Here is a 17,225-nt window from a genome sequence, read left to right on the forward strand (position 1 = left end):
CCTCACATTCTGAAAGGAGCTTGAACACTCGAACTGAGCCGACCCACGAAAACATGAGAGACATAAATTTGGTTTTGAGTATGTGTGGGGCAGAGGTTGGATAGGAAGGGATGTTTTTCACTCCTGCCTACAGTTTATAGAGGTGAGACTTCTACAGAAGTATCAGGGAACATTTAGGGAAACGCTCATGAAGGAGGTAGAGGGAGAGAGATCTACCATGGTTAAATTGTCAGGGGAGGTCACAAAAAAAGAGACTTTTTTTGATCATGTGATGTACGAGAACACACTGTACACACTGAAGTACAGCATAAGTTTTAGTTTGCATGTTCTCGTGCCTGATAGACAATGAAATCTGGTCGACCCCGGGGTTGTTTTGTTGTCAAGAGAGATGGTCTTGGACTTCAGAGGAAAGAACTCACATCCTTTGCATAACATCTGGAAAGCTCCACTTTAGCTGTAGTGTTGACACCCTTCCTCTGCTTGTCCTCTGCCTGCCCTCAACTTAAAACTCTGACAAACACAAACCCTTTTCATATTTAGGTGCTTCAACAGCTATTCAGATGCATGGGAATATCATACGAGCTTAAACTCTCACGCTATATACGGCCTGCCCAGCAGAGTGGTGATTTATGAGTGGTTGTTTATCTACGCAGTCGCGGCCTGAGGATGAGACGCATCCCTGGAGAACTTCTTGCTCGTAATGTGATTCGGGGCTGCTTAGAGACACCAAACTAAATGTTTAAAGGCATGTAGTGGAACAGAAATGAAGTGTTGTGTCTGGGCTGTTGAAATTTTCAGTCACAACGCTGTAATCTGGAAAGCAGAGACAGAATTGGGACAAAATTGTTCCCGTTTTTTTCCACACGTGAAGAACTGTGTAGATGAGCAGAAATAGGCAGATAACTAAATAGGTAATTTACTTTTTTTGGTTGTGTGTCTTTGATGTTTAATTAAGGAAATAAGTTGTTTTTATAGCTCTCTATACAGCTTTTTTAATTTCCAATCTGTCGTGTAAGATGTTGTTTTTTTCTGGAATTTTCTGGAGTTTAACATCCAAAAAAACTGACATTGCCACAAACCCTGACAGCTGGAACAAATAGGGATTTCCCTCGCTTCACGTGACTTTACAACAAACTTCTCACTCTGGCCTGTTGAGTCGCAGTTCTTTGGTTTCAGAAAAACTGATGCAAAAACACAACAAGAAGACTATCTCTCTGTAATAACAATGCAAATCCCACTACAGTTCAGTGTTTTTCTATTTAGGGTTCTGCTAAAGGGTGGGGGTGGCCATCAGGTCAGCTTCCACCTGCTCTCAAAAGAGACTTTCTGAGAAATGTTCCTCATCATTTGCTAAAACCACATCGGTTTAATCTCAGCCCCTCTCCGCAGGATCTCTCCGTCACCTAGGCTGACCTAAGATCTGTCTCCTGAGCAACGAAACAGCTCGGCAGAACTATGAAGCCTCATGAAACATAGCAACTAGCTCCCTAGTTGCTATGCAACAAGATTTCTCTCCACCAATCCTTGCAATCCAGTCAGGCTACATTTTGATTTCATCAACTAGTGTCTGAGTGTTATGCAAGCGGTGCCCTGTGATCACACAGTGCAGACCGAGTATCTCCACAAAGTTGTCCCCTCAACTATCCCTTTGTGTGTGTCCACTCTGCGGCTGGTTAGAGTCTGTTTACAATCAGTATAAATGCACTTTGAAATGAAATTGATGACATTCTGCCTTTTTATTCCACCTTATTTTATTTTTCTGCATTTAATTTTTTCCCACTCAAAACTGCCCCACCAAACCCAACTCCCCTCCATCCTCGCACCTCCCGGATCAGCTCCGTTCTCCTCTCTCAGGATTCCTCTCCGCCTGCATGGCTTCCCTCACCAAATCTGCTCAGTTAGGCCAAACATCCAGCTTTTTTCAGCACAATGCAGCACAAAAATGAAAACGCATTGAACACTCGGTTTGTTTGTGCTCTTCTCTTCACTCATTATTTTGTCCAAAAGAGCAAAAAAGCTCAGTCGTGGACACTTGTTGCCTTCGAATGGAGCACGGTTAGCAGGTTAGCAGGAGGAATCCATACGAACACGCTCTTTGTTGTAGACGACACATTTTAATCCCTGAAACAATCTAAAATTCAGCAGAGAGATGCATATATCTGATATTTTTCTGTGTTGAAAAGCCTGAATTTATATATATTTGGGCTTTGCACATTCTTGACATAGTTACAGAAGATGCTGTATACCAGTTCTGAAATGAGCAATTAGAGATTGACTGAGGCTGTTCTCTGTGATTCAGCTTTCAGTTAAAGTTTTGATAAAGCCGTTGTATACTGTTCATCCAAAGAAGATAGCAGCTCGAGCTATAGCTTCTAAAAGACTCTGTAGTGAATATGAGGAAGTGCATTTCTTTTTTTGTCTTTGAGAGCTCCACAAAGAAAAAATCACTGTTTTTTCAAGTCCTACCAGCAGGAGTTCCTGTCGCAGATTAGCTTGGAGTGAGGCCCCTGCAAGTGATTGTAAAGCAAAGAGGAAGGATGGTGGAAATCTTTAAAGTGACACTATGCAAACCAGGCCCTATACAATAGTAAGCCCCAAGAGAGCAGTTCAAACCAAAGCCTGAGCTATGGCTGTAGCGTTTATACAAGTACAACTACCTGTCTGTTCTTTTGTCTGTGCTGTGTTTTCTGCTCATAAACAGATGAAGTAATGCCAAGCGAGGCAATAAAAGTCATCCGAGCCCTTCCTCCAACTCCTGTGTGACAGAACATGTGATTTGTAATCTGAAGGGGGTGACAGCGAGACTTGGGGGTCAGTGATTGGGATATTACAAGCATGCTTATGTGATAAACAGATGTTTGTCAGTGTTAATTAACCAGGTGGAAAGTAACATTGCAGATTGCCTCTGTTTGTTCACATTAAGCATTCTTTGTGCTCCGCTCACAGGAAAAAGCGGAGTGACTTGGTAGCATGCAGAGATGTTTATTTTTTACGGCCACAGGACGAGCTTGAACGCAACTTCTGTGAAGGAAGACTTGCTTCAAACACTAAATCATTACAGTCAAACCATGGAAAACAAAAGACGCATGCATTTTATGAGGCCCACAGGGCTGCTGGGAAAAAAACAAAAGCGAACAAACAAAATAACGTCTTTGCTTGTATTTTACTCGTGAAATGTGAGCAAAGCATACCTGTTTTTGCACTAAAATGAACATTTTCAAAAGTGAAATACATTTCATGACCCAAAGAGCCACACTGCTGACTTCAGGTGTGGCGGCAGACAGATTTGCCCTGTTTTGACTACCTGGATAAACTTTTTCCCTGGATAAACTAACGGAGAACTAAGACTTTGTTGTGGTTTCTATGCCATAAGCATGGACTAGCTGACCTTCTGCTGCAGTTGGTATGGTTAAACAGTGTTGATATATCAAACTATGCTGTTTGTCTGTCCCGTCCCGGTTTCAGTGGTTCACATTAGTTTTTTTTAGTTTGGCTTGAATTCAGTCAGTTTAAGGAGAGCTTTTATTCAGTTAACCAAGACGAACCAAAAAAATGAGAAATGAAGCACCCTTTTCAGCATTTTGGGCAAAATTTGTGGATCATTTCTGTTTTGTTTTGTTTAAAGCGGGAAGCAGTTGAAGATTAGATCACAATAATTAATACCCAAAAAGCAGGAGAAAACCATCAAAAGATGGTAAAGCATTTTCCAGCAGCATTTTTCACCGATCTGCTACGTAAATAAGAAATGTTATTTAAGAAGAGTGGATGTCAAGTTGAAATCTGGAAAAACAAGAAAAGCTCGCTAACTTTATGCTTGTAAGACTGCTGAAAAAAAAAAAAAATTTCAAAACACTGTTTGATTGAAAAAGAGCTTCAGCAGTATCTAACCAAACTTCATTAAAAACACCTCTCCAGTTGTTGAACAGGGCCGGTGGATGGACCGCGTCCTGGGTTACAGCAGCAGCAGGTGGCACCTCACCGAATGCTGCGGAAAAACTGACGATGAAGAGAGGGAGACCCGAACCTGAAAAAAAAAGTATTTTAAAAGAACAATGGTGACATTTGCTTCGTTCTTTTTTTCCTTCTGTGTTCATTTAAAACCATAAAATATGGGGAAAAGCATGTCATTTTACCACAGTATTTTAGAAATGTGACATCTTGAACATTATATCTGATGCAGATTAGTTTTCCTTTCTCTGTTTTTGTGTCATTTCTACATTCAATAATAATAATTTTTACCAAGGATGTCCACACTTTTGCAGAGTAAAACGTCTGCTTAACTTAAAGAAAAAAAACAGTTAGTCCCTCTCTACAGTCACATACAGATCCCCCACATGGACAGTTTGGACTTTATGTGGAAACAAAAAATTGCAAAATGTCCATCAAGCCAACTTTCCTGATGACCTATTGTTTGGTCATCGAAGCAACAGACACTTCCCAACAATGCACTGGAGAGATAACCACAGCCTCTGATAGGCAAGAGGAAAACGGAAGCCATTTGTCACAGGCTGACCTTTCTTTGAGTTGCTTGCTGACTTTCAGCATTAAACCAAACAGCAAACCTCTCTTAACCCTTCAGGTAAGATTTTTTTTTTTTTCAAATCCCCACGATGATCAGTTTCAAAACAGAGCTGATGATAATTTCTGTTTCACGTGTACATCACTATAGTGAGAAATGATGGATGATCACGGTATCATGTGCAAAAATGCAGCAGTGGAACCCACAAAACATTTAAAGCTGCAACAGATATTTGCATATGGGAAAAGTGATGTTTAAAAAAAAAAAAAAAACTTTGTGTCAGCATTAATCTGAAGGCCTGTGGGTTTACAGCTGTTTCGGTTGAAGTCCATGGGAAACTCACCAGGAAAGAACCTCGCTGCCTGCCCTGCAATGCACAGCTGCACATTAAACAAACAAGCACCCTGTGTGTGTCAACTCTTTTCTTTGCTCTTTGTCTTGTCAGGCACCTTTGATGAGGGTAAAAAAAAAAAAAAAAAAAAGCAGAAGGGAGCGAAATTAAGCATGTGACCAAACACCAGAATTCTGACACCGCTGTAATGAGTGATGCCGGGAACAAAGGTTACGCTGGAGAGATGGTGAAACATTGTGAACACCTTTTGGACTGCTGAGCGGGTTCGAATGAAGGAACTGCAGAGGTGGGTGAAATTTCTCCCAGAAAACAAAGAAAATTGGTACGGCTGCAGTGCATGCACAAACCCCACCACTGCGCGCTTACAGCAGGGGGAAGGAGCAGGACATTAAAGGAAATGGAGAGAATTCGGTGAGGGATAAAGCAGTGAGGAGGGGGAATTAGCTTGAACCAGAGGCCAGTGGGAGAGAAGTTGTGCTCTCATTCTTCCCTTGGATGTTCCTGTCAGAGCTCCAGGGAAGCAGACATAATTCACTTAATTGGTTCTCACTGTTACACTTAAGACATAGCAGGAATTTTGACTCTTTTATAGGCCAAAGGTAGCAAGGACTTCCCTCTGCTGCTTCAGCGCGTGAAGTAGCTGTTCCTCTTACGCACAAACAATTTTGATGTTTCAGCTGAAAGAAATGTACATTTACAGTGTGAGAATGACGTTATTCATTGGATGCTGAACAGATTTGAGGAAGTACAAAACCAAATTGCTGAGGAGAGCAACTGTTCAGACATTCATTTCTGCACGAAATCAGCGAATTAAAGAGATTAATCCTATATGAGACTGAAAGAACAGCACCGAACTACACATGAAATGCCAGATGAATTATGACCAACTGCAGTAAATTATACATAAATCACATGAAAGCCATCCTGTCCATCCTCTCAAAACAGGATGTAAGTGAACCCTTTCCCCACATTCTCTGGGTGACTGATGAATACTTTGCTCAATTCTGTAACCTGTAACCCAGTAGGCACTCTCTGAGTGAGCTAAATCAGTGTGCTCTTACCTTTGTCTGCAGTAAGAGCGTAAACCAGTGCATGTTTTACATTCAAGGCAAAATGCCAATTAAAAAAATAGTTCAAAAGTGCATGAAGCCTAAGCTTACTTTCCCACATGTGCATGAGTGAAATCTAACGCAGTGGGCTCTCTGACAAACTTATCTGAATTTTTTGGAGTTCTGTGAGTCACTGCTTTTCGGAAAGGGTTGCAAATCAATGTTGGCCGAGACCAGTGATGTGCTGCTATCTGTGGACTCTCACTTAAACTGTGGCTGAATTCCACACGCATGAGGGAGTCACTCATTCCAACACTGAATTGACAGTTTTGACAGCCTGTCTGATAGAAATGATATTACCCCGTCATTTAAGATACCTGATCTTAAAGTTTAGTTTCACAAGTGAAAGTGTGAACAAAAAAATCTTGTAATAATGTGAATTGTACCGAATTATCTCCCCATTTTTTGACAAACTACAGAAATATTTTCAACCAAACGCCAACATTGTTAAAAGATATTTCTTACTGAGACTGATACCTCCTTCATTTCTAATCAGCGTGACCGTAACAGCTGGTTCCCATCAACAAAATGGACTGAAAACCAAACATAGAATTAACAAGAGCACTTCTTAGTAGTTCGTAGTACTTCGTAGTTTATTAAGCTGAGAGTAAGTTTGTCGCATTCCTCAGCTCTGACTTCAAAACCTCATCGTGTCCGGATGGTCTGCTGACTACGAAACTAACTGGCTACTGGCTGCATGTCCAGTATTTCAGTGTCAGTGTGGTATCACTTTTTCCCCTCAAATATTTAACACAAACTTCTCCACTTCTCGGCAGGAAACATCGTTTTTGAAATTTTACACTTTTACAGTGATCTTATCATTGTTTCGCATTTCAAGAACTGAAAAATGTCAGGGAATTATTCTTTTTTTTTTTTTTTTTAAACTGAAAGACATAAATGTCAAGGCCAAAGCACTCACCAGACTGAGCCAACGATGAGTGTTTTGGAGCAATTACTGTGCAGACAGAAAGTTTGCAGAACCTTTGTTTCAGATCTTAAAATAGAAATGTTAATTTATCTGTTCCTCTTTCTTAACTCAACTCTCAGGGCTGTTAGAGACAAATATCCCCACAGAGTGATGCTGCCTTCACCATGTTTGAATGTAGGAGTGGAAACAATGGAGTCACACTTAGTGCCTGGTTATTCTTTGCACATGCCAGTGCCCAGTAGTGATGGGAAGTTCGGCTATTTTCCGAGAGCCGGCTCTTTTGACTCGGCTTCCAAAGAAGAGCCAGCTCTTTTGACTCGGCTCCCAAAGAAGAGCCGGCTCTTTCGACTCCCCGATGGCTCTTTATTTAGGATCTTTTGTAGCCTATATTTTACCTAAACTTTGCAAAAAGTCATGGTTTATGTGTTGAAAACCCTTTTGCTTTCAGTGTTTTTATGAGAGATAAGAGAGATAAGATCATAATTGCCTAATTCTGTGTATTCAGTCTGTGACAAAACCACTCTTACATTTGTTTATTTCAATTGAACTTTTTCATAGCACAAATTAACAATAAACATCAAACAAATCCAAAGAACAGACCCAAACTCAAGATAACATTAATAATGTCCTCAATTAAACTTTTTTATTAAGCGTTTTTATAGAACTAATCTTTTGTAATTGTTATATTTCAATCCTTTATTTTTGATAGATTAACAAAACACTGTTCTTGCTTTGCCACTGTCGTGTTTTTGTGTGCACGAAGAGTCTGAAACAACACAAAATGGTCCAAACACGAACTGGTTTAAAAAAAAAAACTTTGTCGGCACTGTCGGGTCATATGATGACCTTGTTCCATCAGTGTATGTCTCGGAGCATGGTACACATCCTGTTCAGACAAAGCAACCTGTTTCACAGGAACTCTGTGAACTGTGTGTGTTTTTTAAGCCAGTTAATGCTCCCTTTAGCCCGTCTCACACTCAACAGTACGCGCAAACTCTCTGACAGACGTGGACACCAAAGAAATCAGCTGAAAGATGGCTGTCTTCAAAGCACGCTGGCACGTGTGTTTGTGTGCGTGTTGGGAGGGTTTTAAAATGTAAATAAAAACTAATAATCATTTAAACCAATATATTAATTCATAATAAAACAAACAAAATTTGGAATTGAGGCGGTTTGTTGCTTCATGTAAAATGTTGGCTCATCTTGAATTTGAAAGCAGCAACGAAAAGTCATGGTCATGTTCACCAGTGGCTTATAAGCTGATGCTCCCCACCATCTACTATCGTATGAGAGGTGAAACCTCTTCAAGATGCAAGAAGGAGTCCAGTTGTCCTCATTCAAGCTCTTATGATTACCATGACCTGGATGACTGAGAATCTTCATCAACATATCAGAGATGTAGGCACCTTAAAGTGAGTGCTGCTAACAATCCGGATGGTCCCTCTTTTAATCAGGAAGATGCAGCATCCATTGTTTTCCAAAAGGATTTAAGATTCTGATTCGTCCTCCAGGTGTTTCTTTTTTAGTACCACTTACTTTTCAAGCATTTTCTTGACCCAGTCCCAACTTTTCTGAAGCCGTTTACCGCCATCAAATGTAAGATGAGCTAATGATTTTGGTGACGTTAAACGTAAGCTGACCCATCTTCAGCATTTTAGTTTAGTTTTCTATGTTTTATTAGGAATAAAATATTGCTTTATGAGATTTGCAAATCCTTGCATTCTACAAACATCTGGGAACTGCATCCCAACATTTTTTTAATTGGTATTGCATAAGAGTTACACCGGCTTTCATTTTTCATTTCATGTCCGATAACATAAACATTAACAATCAGTTTACACAATCAAGCAATCTGGTAACCCAGGTTCAATGGATCTACCTTTCTTCCAGCACACACACACACACGCACACACACACACTTGCACACACCCGTACACACACGCAGACACACACAGACACCTCTATAGCCAACCATAATCCCACCAGGTTATTGGGTTTCTATAGGGGTCAGCATTTGCCGGACACAGCTTTTATTTGGACCCGATTACATTTGGGCACAGTCATCGTATGGCCTCTGTCGACCGGGATAACGCTCATTGGTGTCCGCCTCACTGGCTCCATTCACCAGGCCCGGTACAATCATGTAGAGCTGGCAGACCTAACACCTAACCCAAAGAGTCAGGCCAGCCGAGTCAGCAAATACAATGCCCCCCTCCCCCTTTGATCAAAGCAGACGGGGGAGTAAAAACCAGAGATGAGGAAGACAAAGAAAGGGAGTGAGAAAAGTAAGAGACAGGAGCGAGCTGGTCCTGAGGAGTGAAGTGATAAGAAAAGAGGGAAATAATGAAAAAGAGAGGCCCTGTGTGCTGTTGTGTGTGTCTGAACGAGAGAGAGAGAGAGAGAGAGAGAGAGAGAGAGAGAGAGAGAGAGAGAGAGAGAGAGAGAGTGTCATATGCAGTTTTTCTTAAAACAAATGAGCAGCCGGTCAGTTTTAGACAGTGTTGAGTTGCTGACCCCATTGACCTGTTTGTCCAATTACTGATTTGTCACTCAATTGATGCATTTTTATATAAGGTTGCAGGCCAGAACTTACAACTTCTAATCTCAGTATGTACACTTTGTTACAAAATGTCAGCTTCATGAAGAACTGTTTTATTTTTAGATGCATGCGCAGTAAAAAGGAATGAAGAATTCACCTAAGACACAATGAAAGAGGGTGCAAACAAAACAGCTTGTAATTACAAACATTAGATAGTGGACAAATACATCATTGTTAGATGATTCCGATGGCAGAATTTGATGTAATTTAAATTAGATCAATAGGCCTCTGCTGCCCTCTTGTGGTAAAGTCCTGGAGTTTGAGCTCATCTAATTAGAAACTATTAGTCAAACTAGTTCTTTGACTCTACAATTCAACCTAACACAATATGCTCACACATCTTCTACACAGAAATACTGTAGGTTGAAAGTAGGAGTCACTCTCTGATGCTCACAATGAATGAATCTTCAAGACGAACAAAAACATTTGTAAGTCAATATCTCTATACCTGTGACATCTTTGCTGATTTGGAACCTTTGTCCCAGGAAATATTATCATTGTTATTAATAATAAGGAAATATTTACAATCATGCAGGTCCTGCTAATCCTGTTCCACCTGTGAAAATTGATGTGGGCTATTTCTGCCCATAAATTACACTGTGAGTTAATGTTTAGGAAGATGAGATGCTACTAACTTTTAGGTGTTTTACTGTGTTTTGTTATTATAAGTTTTTCAATTAATTCAACATCTAATTAAATTATTTGCATACTAAAGCATTACATCTCATAAAATACACATCATGGAAATGATAATAGTAATAAATAAGTTTGCAAGTTTTATGTTAACATTTATCTCTAAATGTTTAACTGTTAATTTTGATTTCCAGTAAAAACAGTACAGAAAGTGATGGATACAGTCATTTCTGGCTTATGGGGTAATAGAAGAGACATTCAAAATACCATCTGTAAAAACGATTGACTGTAACGTCTCAAGGAAATGTAACAAGAACTTGTCGCATGGCTTTATCCAATATTAAGATTTGGGTTCTTGAATTGTACAAAAAAAAAAAACGCACACAATTTCAGAGCACTTGCAAAATAAATTCAGAAATCAAAAGGAGTTTCTTAATATTAATAATCAAGCTTACTGCACATGTGCTTTTTTAAGGTACAATTATAGACTTCAACACCACAAGTTACTACAATCATGGGAGCCTGTGCCTCAGAACAGGTGTCTCTGCACAAAAAGGGGCGGGGGCGAAAACACGGCAAGCTCCTTTAAATGGCTTATACCATTTGTGACAGGAGAAGGGGGGGGTGTTATAGTTGATTTCACAACATTATGGCGTCTTTCCTGATATTAGCAGAACTGGAGGAGTAGGGAGTTTTTTGTTTTTTTGTCGTCATAGCTTTGCTTAACTTTCATTGTGGTTATATTATGCAATAGACAAATCAATGAGAATAGAAACGTATAACATCGAAGTTCCTATTCATGGCGATAGAAGTAGGTCGCGCCGCACCAGTAAACGGCTAATGAGCGGATGGAAGGAAGGACTACCTAACGGTTTAAATAGCTTTCCGTGTCATGTTAGATAGCTTGTAAAGTTGGTCAGACGTATTTATGATTATGACGGGTGACAAAAGCCGCGACGTCTCTGAAAATGTCTCAAAAGAGCCTCAAACCACCGCCACAACGGAATACTGTGCTACGCTGCAGCAGTGGATGTGGCAGTATTACTGGGGGTATGCCAACTGGCAGAGCTGGTTGACACTGTCAGCCTTCCCTTTTCCTCCGCCAAGCACAAGCGCTCAGGGTGAACCTGCCTCCACTTCCAGCGGTGAGCAGCAAGTTTTTGACGCGCGGAACTGGTACAACTACTCGTATCCTTTCAGCCCCCCTGCGTACTACCCTGTTCACCCGGGTGGTGCTCAGACTGGGCAGAGCCATGCCACAGCTGATGCCCGGCCAGCCCAACAGCAGAACGGGAATCCACCTCAGGCAGGTGCGGCTCTTTTTTTGGTAGCGTGGTGGCCTAGTTGGTCTAAAATGGCTCTTAAAGACTAAGCTAGGTCATAGGCCAAACGAGAAGCAGGCTTAAGCAAATGTACTTGTGGAAACAAGCTTATATGCTTATATCTGAGGTCTTTGTCTTTCTTTAACCTCTGTTGTCTTTCCGCAGATTTACAGTAGGCTTCCTGAAGACTTTACAAAACTTCTTCGAGTTTCTGAATTAGTCATACCCCCGTATTTACATCTTTTTTAAATTTTTTTTTTTACAGGCCGTGAATACACAATCCCCTCTCCTCTCCAGAGGTTCCTGGCAGAGACTGTGGATTTCTTCATCCTGTTCTGTGTGAAGGCCACCATTGTGTTGTGGATCATGCATCTTAGTGGCATGAAGTGAGTAAAGCCACCAAAGAGTATTTACAGATTGCACAATCTCCCCATTGTAACCACCACCAACCCACAGAGAAAAAGGATAGAATGGTTTGAAAACTGTCAAACCATGCTCACTATCCATTGTACAGTTTTGTTTCAGCTCGCCTGATAGTTGTGTAGCTTTGGGCAGTATGCAAAGTCTACTTCATTTGTTTATAGCAATGCTTTAATGCCAAGTTATGCATCCATTCCTGCTCTCACAAACTGGCTCCCCTTCTTAAAGGGACATTGCAAAGTTTATAACCCACTTCATCGTGGAGGAGATAGACGAGAACACGTCCTTGGAGGATCTACAGAAAATGATGGCTGTGGCTCTGGTGTACAGGGTGCTGGTGTGCGTCTATGAGGTGAGTCCCATGTCATATTGCCTCGCTGCTGGCTGTGCTCAGTGGTGTACACGAATCGACTATTCTAAACTCATTCTAGTAGCGTTTGTTTCGTGAGAGAAGGTAACTCTTTTTAAGCATTTACAGTGTCTTAACAACAATAATGTTAGTAAATAAGACGCCACATTCTTGATATCTGAGACATGCTGTATACAGTATGATGTGAATGTTGATCATTTGCCTAAACTTTGCTCTCGATTAACCACTCAGCCATGCTCAAAAAGAGTTGGTCTGTGAGTAGGCAAACTCTTTGCTGGTAGTTTTGGAGCAGTCAAAGCAAATGCGGGAAGGGATTCAACACTCTTTACGTAATTCCTCGACATAAGAATAATACTTCTCTTTGTGGAACTCCAAACAATGTAAGGACTCTGAACCCAGTGATATCTCTTAATGAAGGTGAGAAGCTGAAAACCATCATCAAATAGCAGTGCAGTGATCTTTTGGCTCTCGCACAACAGCACTTTAAAAACGGACGTACTTTTGCAGCATAAGGCTCTGTAAGGGCTCTGGAAAACTTCTGAAACCCATAGTCACCAAACGCAGCTAACTACTGCATCTTATAACTCTACAATCCACAGAAGGAAAAAAAAAACAAGAGCCTGAAACGATGCCTCCCTCTCTGGGCCGGAGCAAATTCAGATTCTGCAGGGAGTTACAACAACGCTGCTCTGTTGTAAAAGAGTCTTGTTGACCTCCTTACCCAGTCAGATTACGTGGTGCCTTATGAAAGGAAAGGAAAAAAACAAAACAAAAACAACGACAGCCAAGGTGGTCCGATTGCAAGCCTTTTTCCATTCATGAACTAGCCTGGCTGACGCGTCCACATCTCGATGAGATGGTGGTCTGGGAACTAGGTGTGCATTTTCTCGTATTTGAGGCGTGGTTTACGAATGCCTAGAGCCGTTTATTGGGTGCTACGAATGTCTATCAAATGGCATCTGGTTCTTCCCATGCTGCTTTGCGCGCGATTCATAGCCAATTGTATCACTTACACCAGATGATGTATGTAGAGGACAGAAATTCGACGAGGAAGAAGAAGACGCGTTGCTCTTTTTTAAAGGTAAACTTGCGTTCTAAGCTACTTAAAACACTTTCTAAGGCTGCATCGAACGGTAACGTTGTGTCCGCTGCCATGTTGGATTAACACTCTACAAGCTTCGGTCTACGTCATCATCGTCTTGCTGCCCCCCCCCCGTTCTGTGATTGGTTCCCTAACTCAGGCAAAAATAAGGGCGGTGGTTTCCAGGCTGCCTTTGCAGTGTGAATGAAATCGCGCGCAAAGCAGCATGGGAATTCCCAGGCTATTCATGAACAGGAATCGCAATGCTTTCTAAACTCCAATAATTGGTCTCCTCGCTTCTCCAATACACTTTTAGTTTAAAAGATGATGCAAGGTGGTAAATGTGCCCCCTTTTTTCCCCCACATGCTGCTGGTATCCAGTTCCAAAAAGGGACAGAAAAACACAAGAAAATAGCAACATTTATTACGCTGTCTTTATCCTTTTTTCAAATAAATGTAGATGTTTCCGCAGATCATTGCGTTCTGTTTTCATCTGTTTTTACTGACGATCAAAAGTGAATAAAAATGAAGTAAAACGTACTGAATATGCAGAAAATTCTGCATCAGGTACAGGGGAAGCTGCTTTCCCCTCCACATGCTCTTGTTTAATGAGAGGAGTCGGGCAGAGTCGGCTCTTTACAACACAACATCGTTCTCCATTGAGGACAGTGATGCAACGTTGCGTTCATAATTGCCTGAGATGAAGTCATGTATCGCGTCTGTTGTTGGACAGACAACCTTGTATTCCCAGGTGGGAAGGAGTGCTGGAATTACCTCGGTTTCAGACTGACACCATCTGGCATGTTTCATTCTGCTTCTGAGCTGCTTTTTTTTTTTTTTTTTTTTTTTTCTCGTAAACCTGATCTGGCCTTAGTATTTTCGACTATGTCTGTTGCTTTATTGTACTAAACTCATGTTTTAAGAATGAGAAAAAAAAATATGATGAACTGAGAACGGTTTGCTGCTCTTGTCGGGTCAGACGATCTGCATTTGGGGTGCTGGTGGTGCGACTCCGGGGAAGTTCCTGCTTGGTCTGCGGGTGGTGACGTGCGACACATCCACTCTGGTTCGACCCAACCGTGTTCTTGTGGTCCCAGCATCTAACGTCTCCCTCTCTGCGTAAGTGGGCTTTTATTATTTGTTTCTTTTTGATTAAGAATCAGAAACGAAGTGTATAAATGTACTTTTAGTGGGGAAAAAAAAGTCATGCCGTCTAATATTTAGCTTGGATCGCAACTCGCATTTGCATTGTTGCAACATGTATTTCCATCCAGATCTGCAAACAGCTTTTTCATCAGGTTTTGTGTCGTTGATGGAAGAATTGGACCGCTTCATAAAGTTTTCTCCAGCGCATCCCAAAGACTCTTCGTCTAGTTAAGATCTGGACTCTGTGGTGGAGCAGTCTATGTGTTAAATGGATGTTTCATGTTCCCTGAACCGCACTTTCACAATCTGACCAACATGAATCCTGGACAATGTTCATACCATCGGGGAGGAAAGAAACGATTGCTAGGAAAAGCTGGTCATTCATTATGTTCAGGGAGTCAGGTGACCTACGTTTCAGGGACATTTGATCTCAGACTTGACCAATTGAAGCCACCCCGGGTGATAAATCTGCTTTCCTTCACTTCAACACTTCATCCGTTGCTCCACTAACCCTGATGTGCCTGTCGATCTGGGACCTCATATCCTTTTTTCTGTTTCTCCCTAGTCCAATCGTTGTGCTCTTTGATCAGGTTTTCTTAAAGCTACACAGCTGTTTAGTCCCCAATATCATTCAGCCATTCAAATATTTTTTCCGGCCACATTTCTTCCTCAGACGTAACAATTCACCAGTGTCCTTACAGCTTTTAATAACGCGTCGAACACTACTTGGTAGTTTCGGTAGTCTCCTTGTTTTTTTTTGTGTTTGACGTCATTTAGGGTTAAATAACTTGTTGCCTGCTGATGGTCATTATTCTCTGCATTACTTCTCCCATGCGAGGCTTTATTTGCATAGTTAAAATCCAGGTGGTGACCAGACTGTGTTTCTTGCTCCAGATTTTTCCCTGTTAATGACATCGGGTTGTAAACATTGGACTCTAGCAGCTGCAGAGCGTCTGTCTGAGCTCTTATTTTGTCTTGTGTTTTTCTTGTTCTTCACAGCTCTACGGTGCGGGCATTGAACAAGAACTTCTCCATTGCTTTCCTTTTTCCTGTCTTCATCACGCTCCTCTTCTTCCAGCACAACAGGACTGTATACGACATTGTGGCAGGGACCATAGTTGTCCAGCGCAGAGGGGGTAGATAGCCTCTCCTCTCCTCTGACGGACTCTCTGAGCACAACTAAGTACAACAATCGGATCTATTTGCACTGAAAAGATTGATGCTCTGGCTCCCGACGTCACTGGATACGAGTTGGATTGCACTTTAAGATAACACGCGTGCCGATTTAGGCTTAACATGTTCAGTGAAGTCAAAGAAGTCGCATCTTTTGTTGCAGAGCATTCAGTTTTGATCACTGATCCGGCAAATAAGCTTTTTGGGAAACCCTCTGAAGTATTGTGAGTTTTGATCCAGAGACTTCTCCTCACATATTATATTTTGTGAATAGAAACTTCTGTGGGTAGGATTTTACTAACGTTTTACTTTGGTGACCCCTAGTGGCTGAAGCAGAGAAACTCAGAAGGGGCTCACCAGTAACTTTGGCTGCATTTCCTTATATGCATTTTATCTTTTTTTTTCGTTGAAGAAATATCAGGAAGTGAGATGTTTGGTCCACTAACTTCGCTACATAGCGATTGTGCTTATGCTTTCACACCGAAAAATTTATTGACATTATTGTGCCTATTTGAAGTATTGTTTTGATATGGTGAACTGCATCAAAGACTTCTCGTGAGGTCCAAAAATGTGAAATTTGTCACTTCTACGCTTATGTTCTCTGTCCTTTTGTGACTCAGGGCAGTTTTTTGGCAATCAAAGATGCTACTTGTCTCAATTAATTACAGAAACGGAATGCCTTGGATTTCTACAAATTTGCACAACGTGAGACTCTCCTGGTATTAAATGTTATTTATGATTTGTTCACATGCTAGTTCCAGTTTGATTCAATGCACCGAATGGCCGCATATTTAATGAATATCAGTTGTAGGAATTAGAATTTTGTGTTTGATATTTCATCTTTATTCCTATAATTATGTTGAAATAAAGCCTGTGTGAGATGTCAGAGGTGAAAACAAAGCGGTGAGTATTGACGCGTCTGTTCGTTCCTTATTTTTATTTTGGGATTCACGCAGGACGTGTTGGGCACGTTGTTATGTTGAATAAAATGAGAAAAGAAACAAGAGTGGCGGGGGGGGTTTCAGAAAATTGTGCAAACTATGAGACTCTTCAGTTGCACAGTGTTTAGAAATACTCCCGAGTGTGGAGCACAGCTGTGGTATTTTTTAATTTTTTTTTATGCCACTTAAGTCAAAGAGTGCTGATGTTGTCAAAATAGGAGGGGGCTTACTTATTAATTTTCTTTGACTCACGCCTGAGGAAGTGGGTGCTGGAGCTACCGCCTTGTGAAAGTCTGGAATTAGAGGGATAAGGTTTTGTTTAAGAACCTGTAAAGGATATTACACACTTGACTAGTGTGATCCTTAAATGTCAGTGTTGGGGCTGTTACCACGAGGGTCACTTTGAGCTGAAGTACAGGGCCCACTAAAGCTCTGAATGATGACAGAAATCAAACCCCATAAAGGGAATATTTCCCATTTAAAATCCTGTGTCTTATTTCCTCTGCATGCTAAGTTATGTCTCTATATTTAGTTTTCCACAGATGCACATACAGGGTCCACACACACGGGGGCAGCACAGATCAGAATGATTTTAAGTCTTCACAGAAATGAACTGAAGCTGCTGGATGTTG

At 41.2% G+C, this 17,225-nt stretch overlaps 1 protein-coding gene across 1 annotated transcript; it reads left to right on the forward strand.

The window, feature by feature from the left end:
* Positions 1–10,796: 10,796 nt before the first annotated feature.
* On the forward strand, positions 10,797–16,399 carry fam8a1a (family with sequence similarity 8 member A1a). The gene is made up of 5 exons (XM_075450110.1): positions 10,797–11,450; positions 11,728–11,848; positions 12,111–12,234; positions 14,313–14,452; positions 15,479–16,399. The coding sequence occupies exons 1-5, from the start codon at positions 11,069–11,071 to the stop codon at positions 15,621–15,623; spliced, it is 912 nt and encodes a 303-aa protein (XP_075306225.1). The 5' UTR covers positions 10,797–11,068; the 3' UTR covers positions 15,624–16,399.
* Positions 16,400–17,225: the final 826 nt, after the last annotated feature.

Source organism: Odontesthes bonariensis, chromosome 18 (assembly GCF_027942865.1).
Source record: "Odontesthes bonariensis isolate fOdoBon6 chromosome 18, fOdoBon6.hap1, whole genome shotgun sequence".
Classification (NCBI taxonomy): Eukaryota; Metazoa; Chordata; class Actinopteri; order Atheriniformes; family Atherinopsidae; genus Odontesthes; species Odontesthes bonariensis.

Excerpts from the sequence above, each read along its gene's own strand:
- fam8a1a (XM_075450110.1), top strand. The coding sequence starts at position 11,069 with ATGATTATGACGGGTGACAAAAGCCGCGACGTCTCTGAAAATGTCTCA. Across the intron at positions 11,451-11,727 it reads CGGGAATCCACCTCAGGCAG|GCCGTGAATACACAATCCCC; the intron begins GTGCGGCTCTTT and ends TTTTTTTTACAG. Across the intron at positions 11,849-12,110 it reads ATGCATCTTAGTGGCATGAA|GGACATTGCAAAGTTTATAA; the intron begins GTGAGTAAAGCC and ends CCCTTCTTAAAG.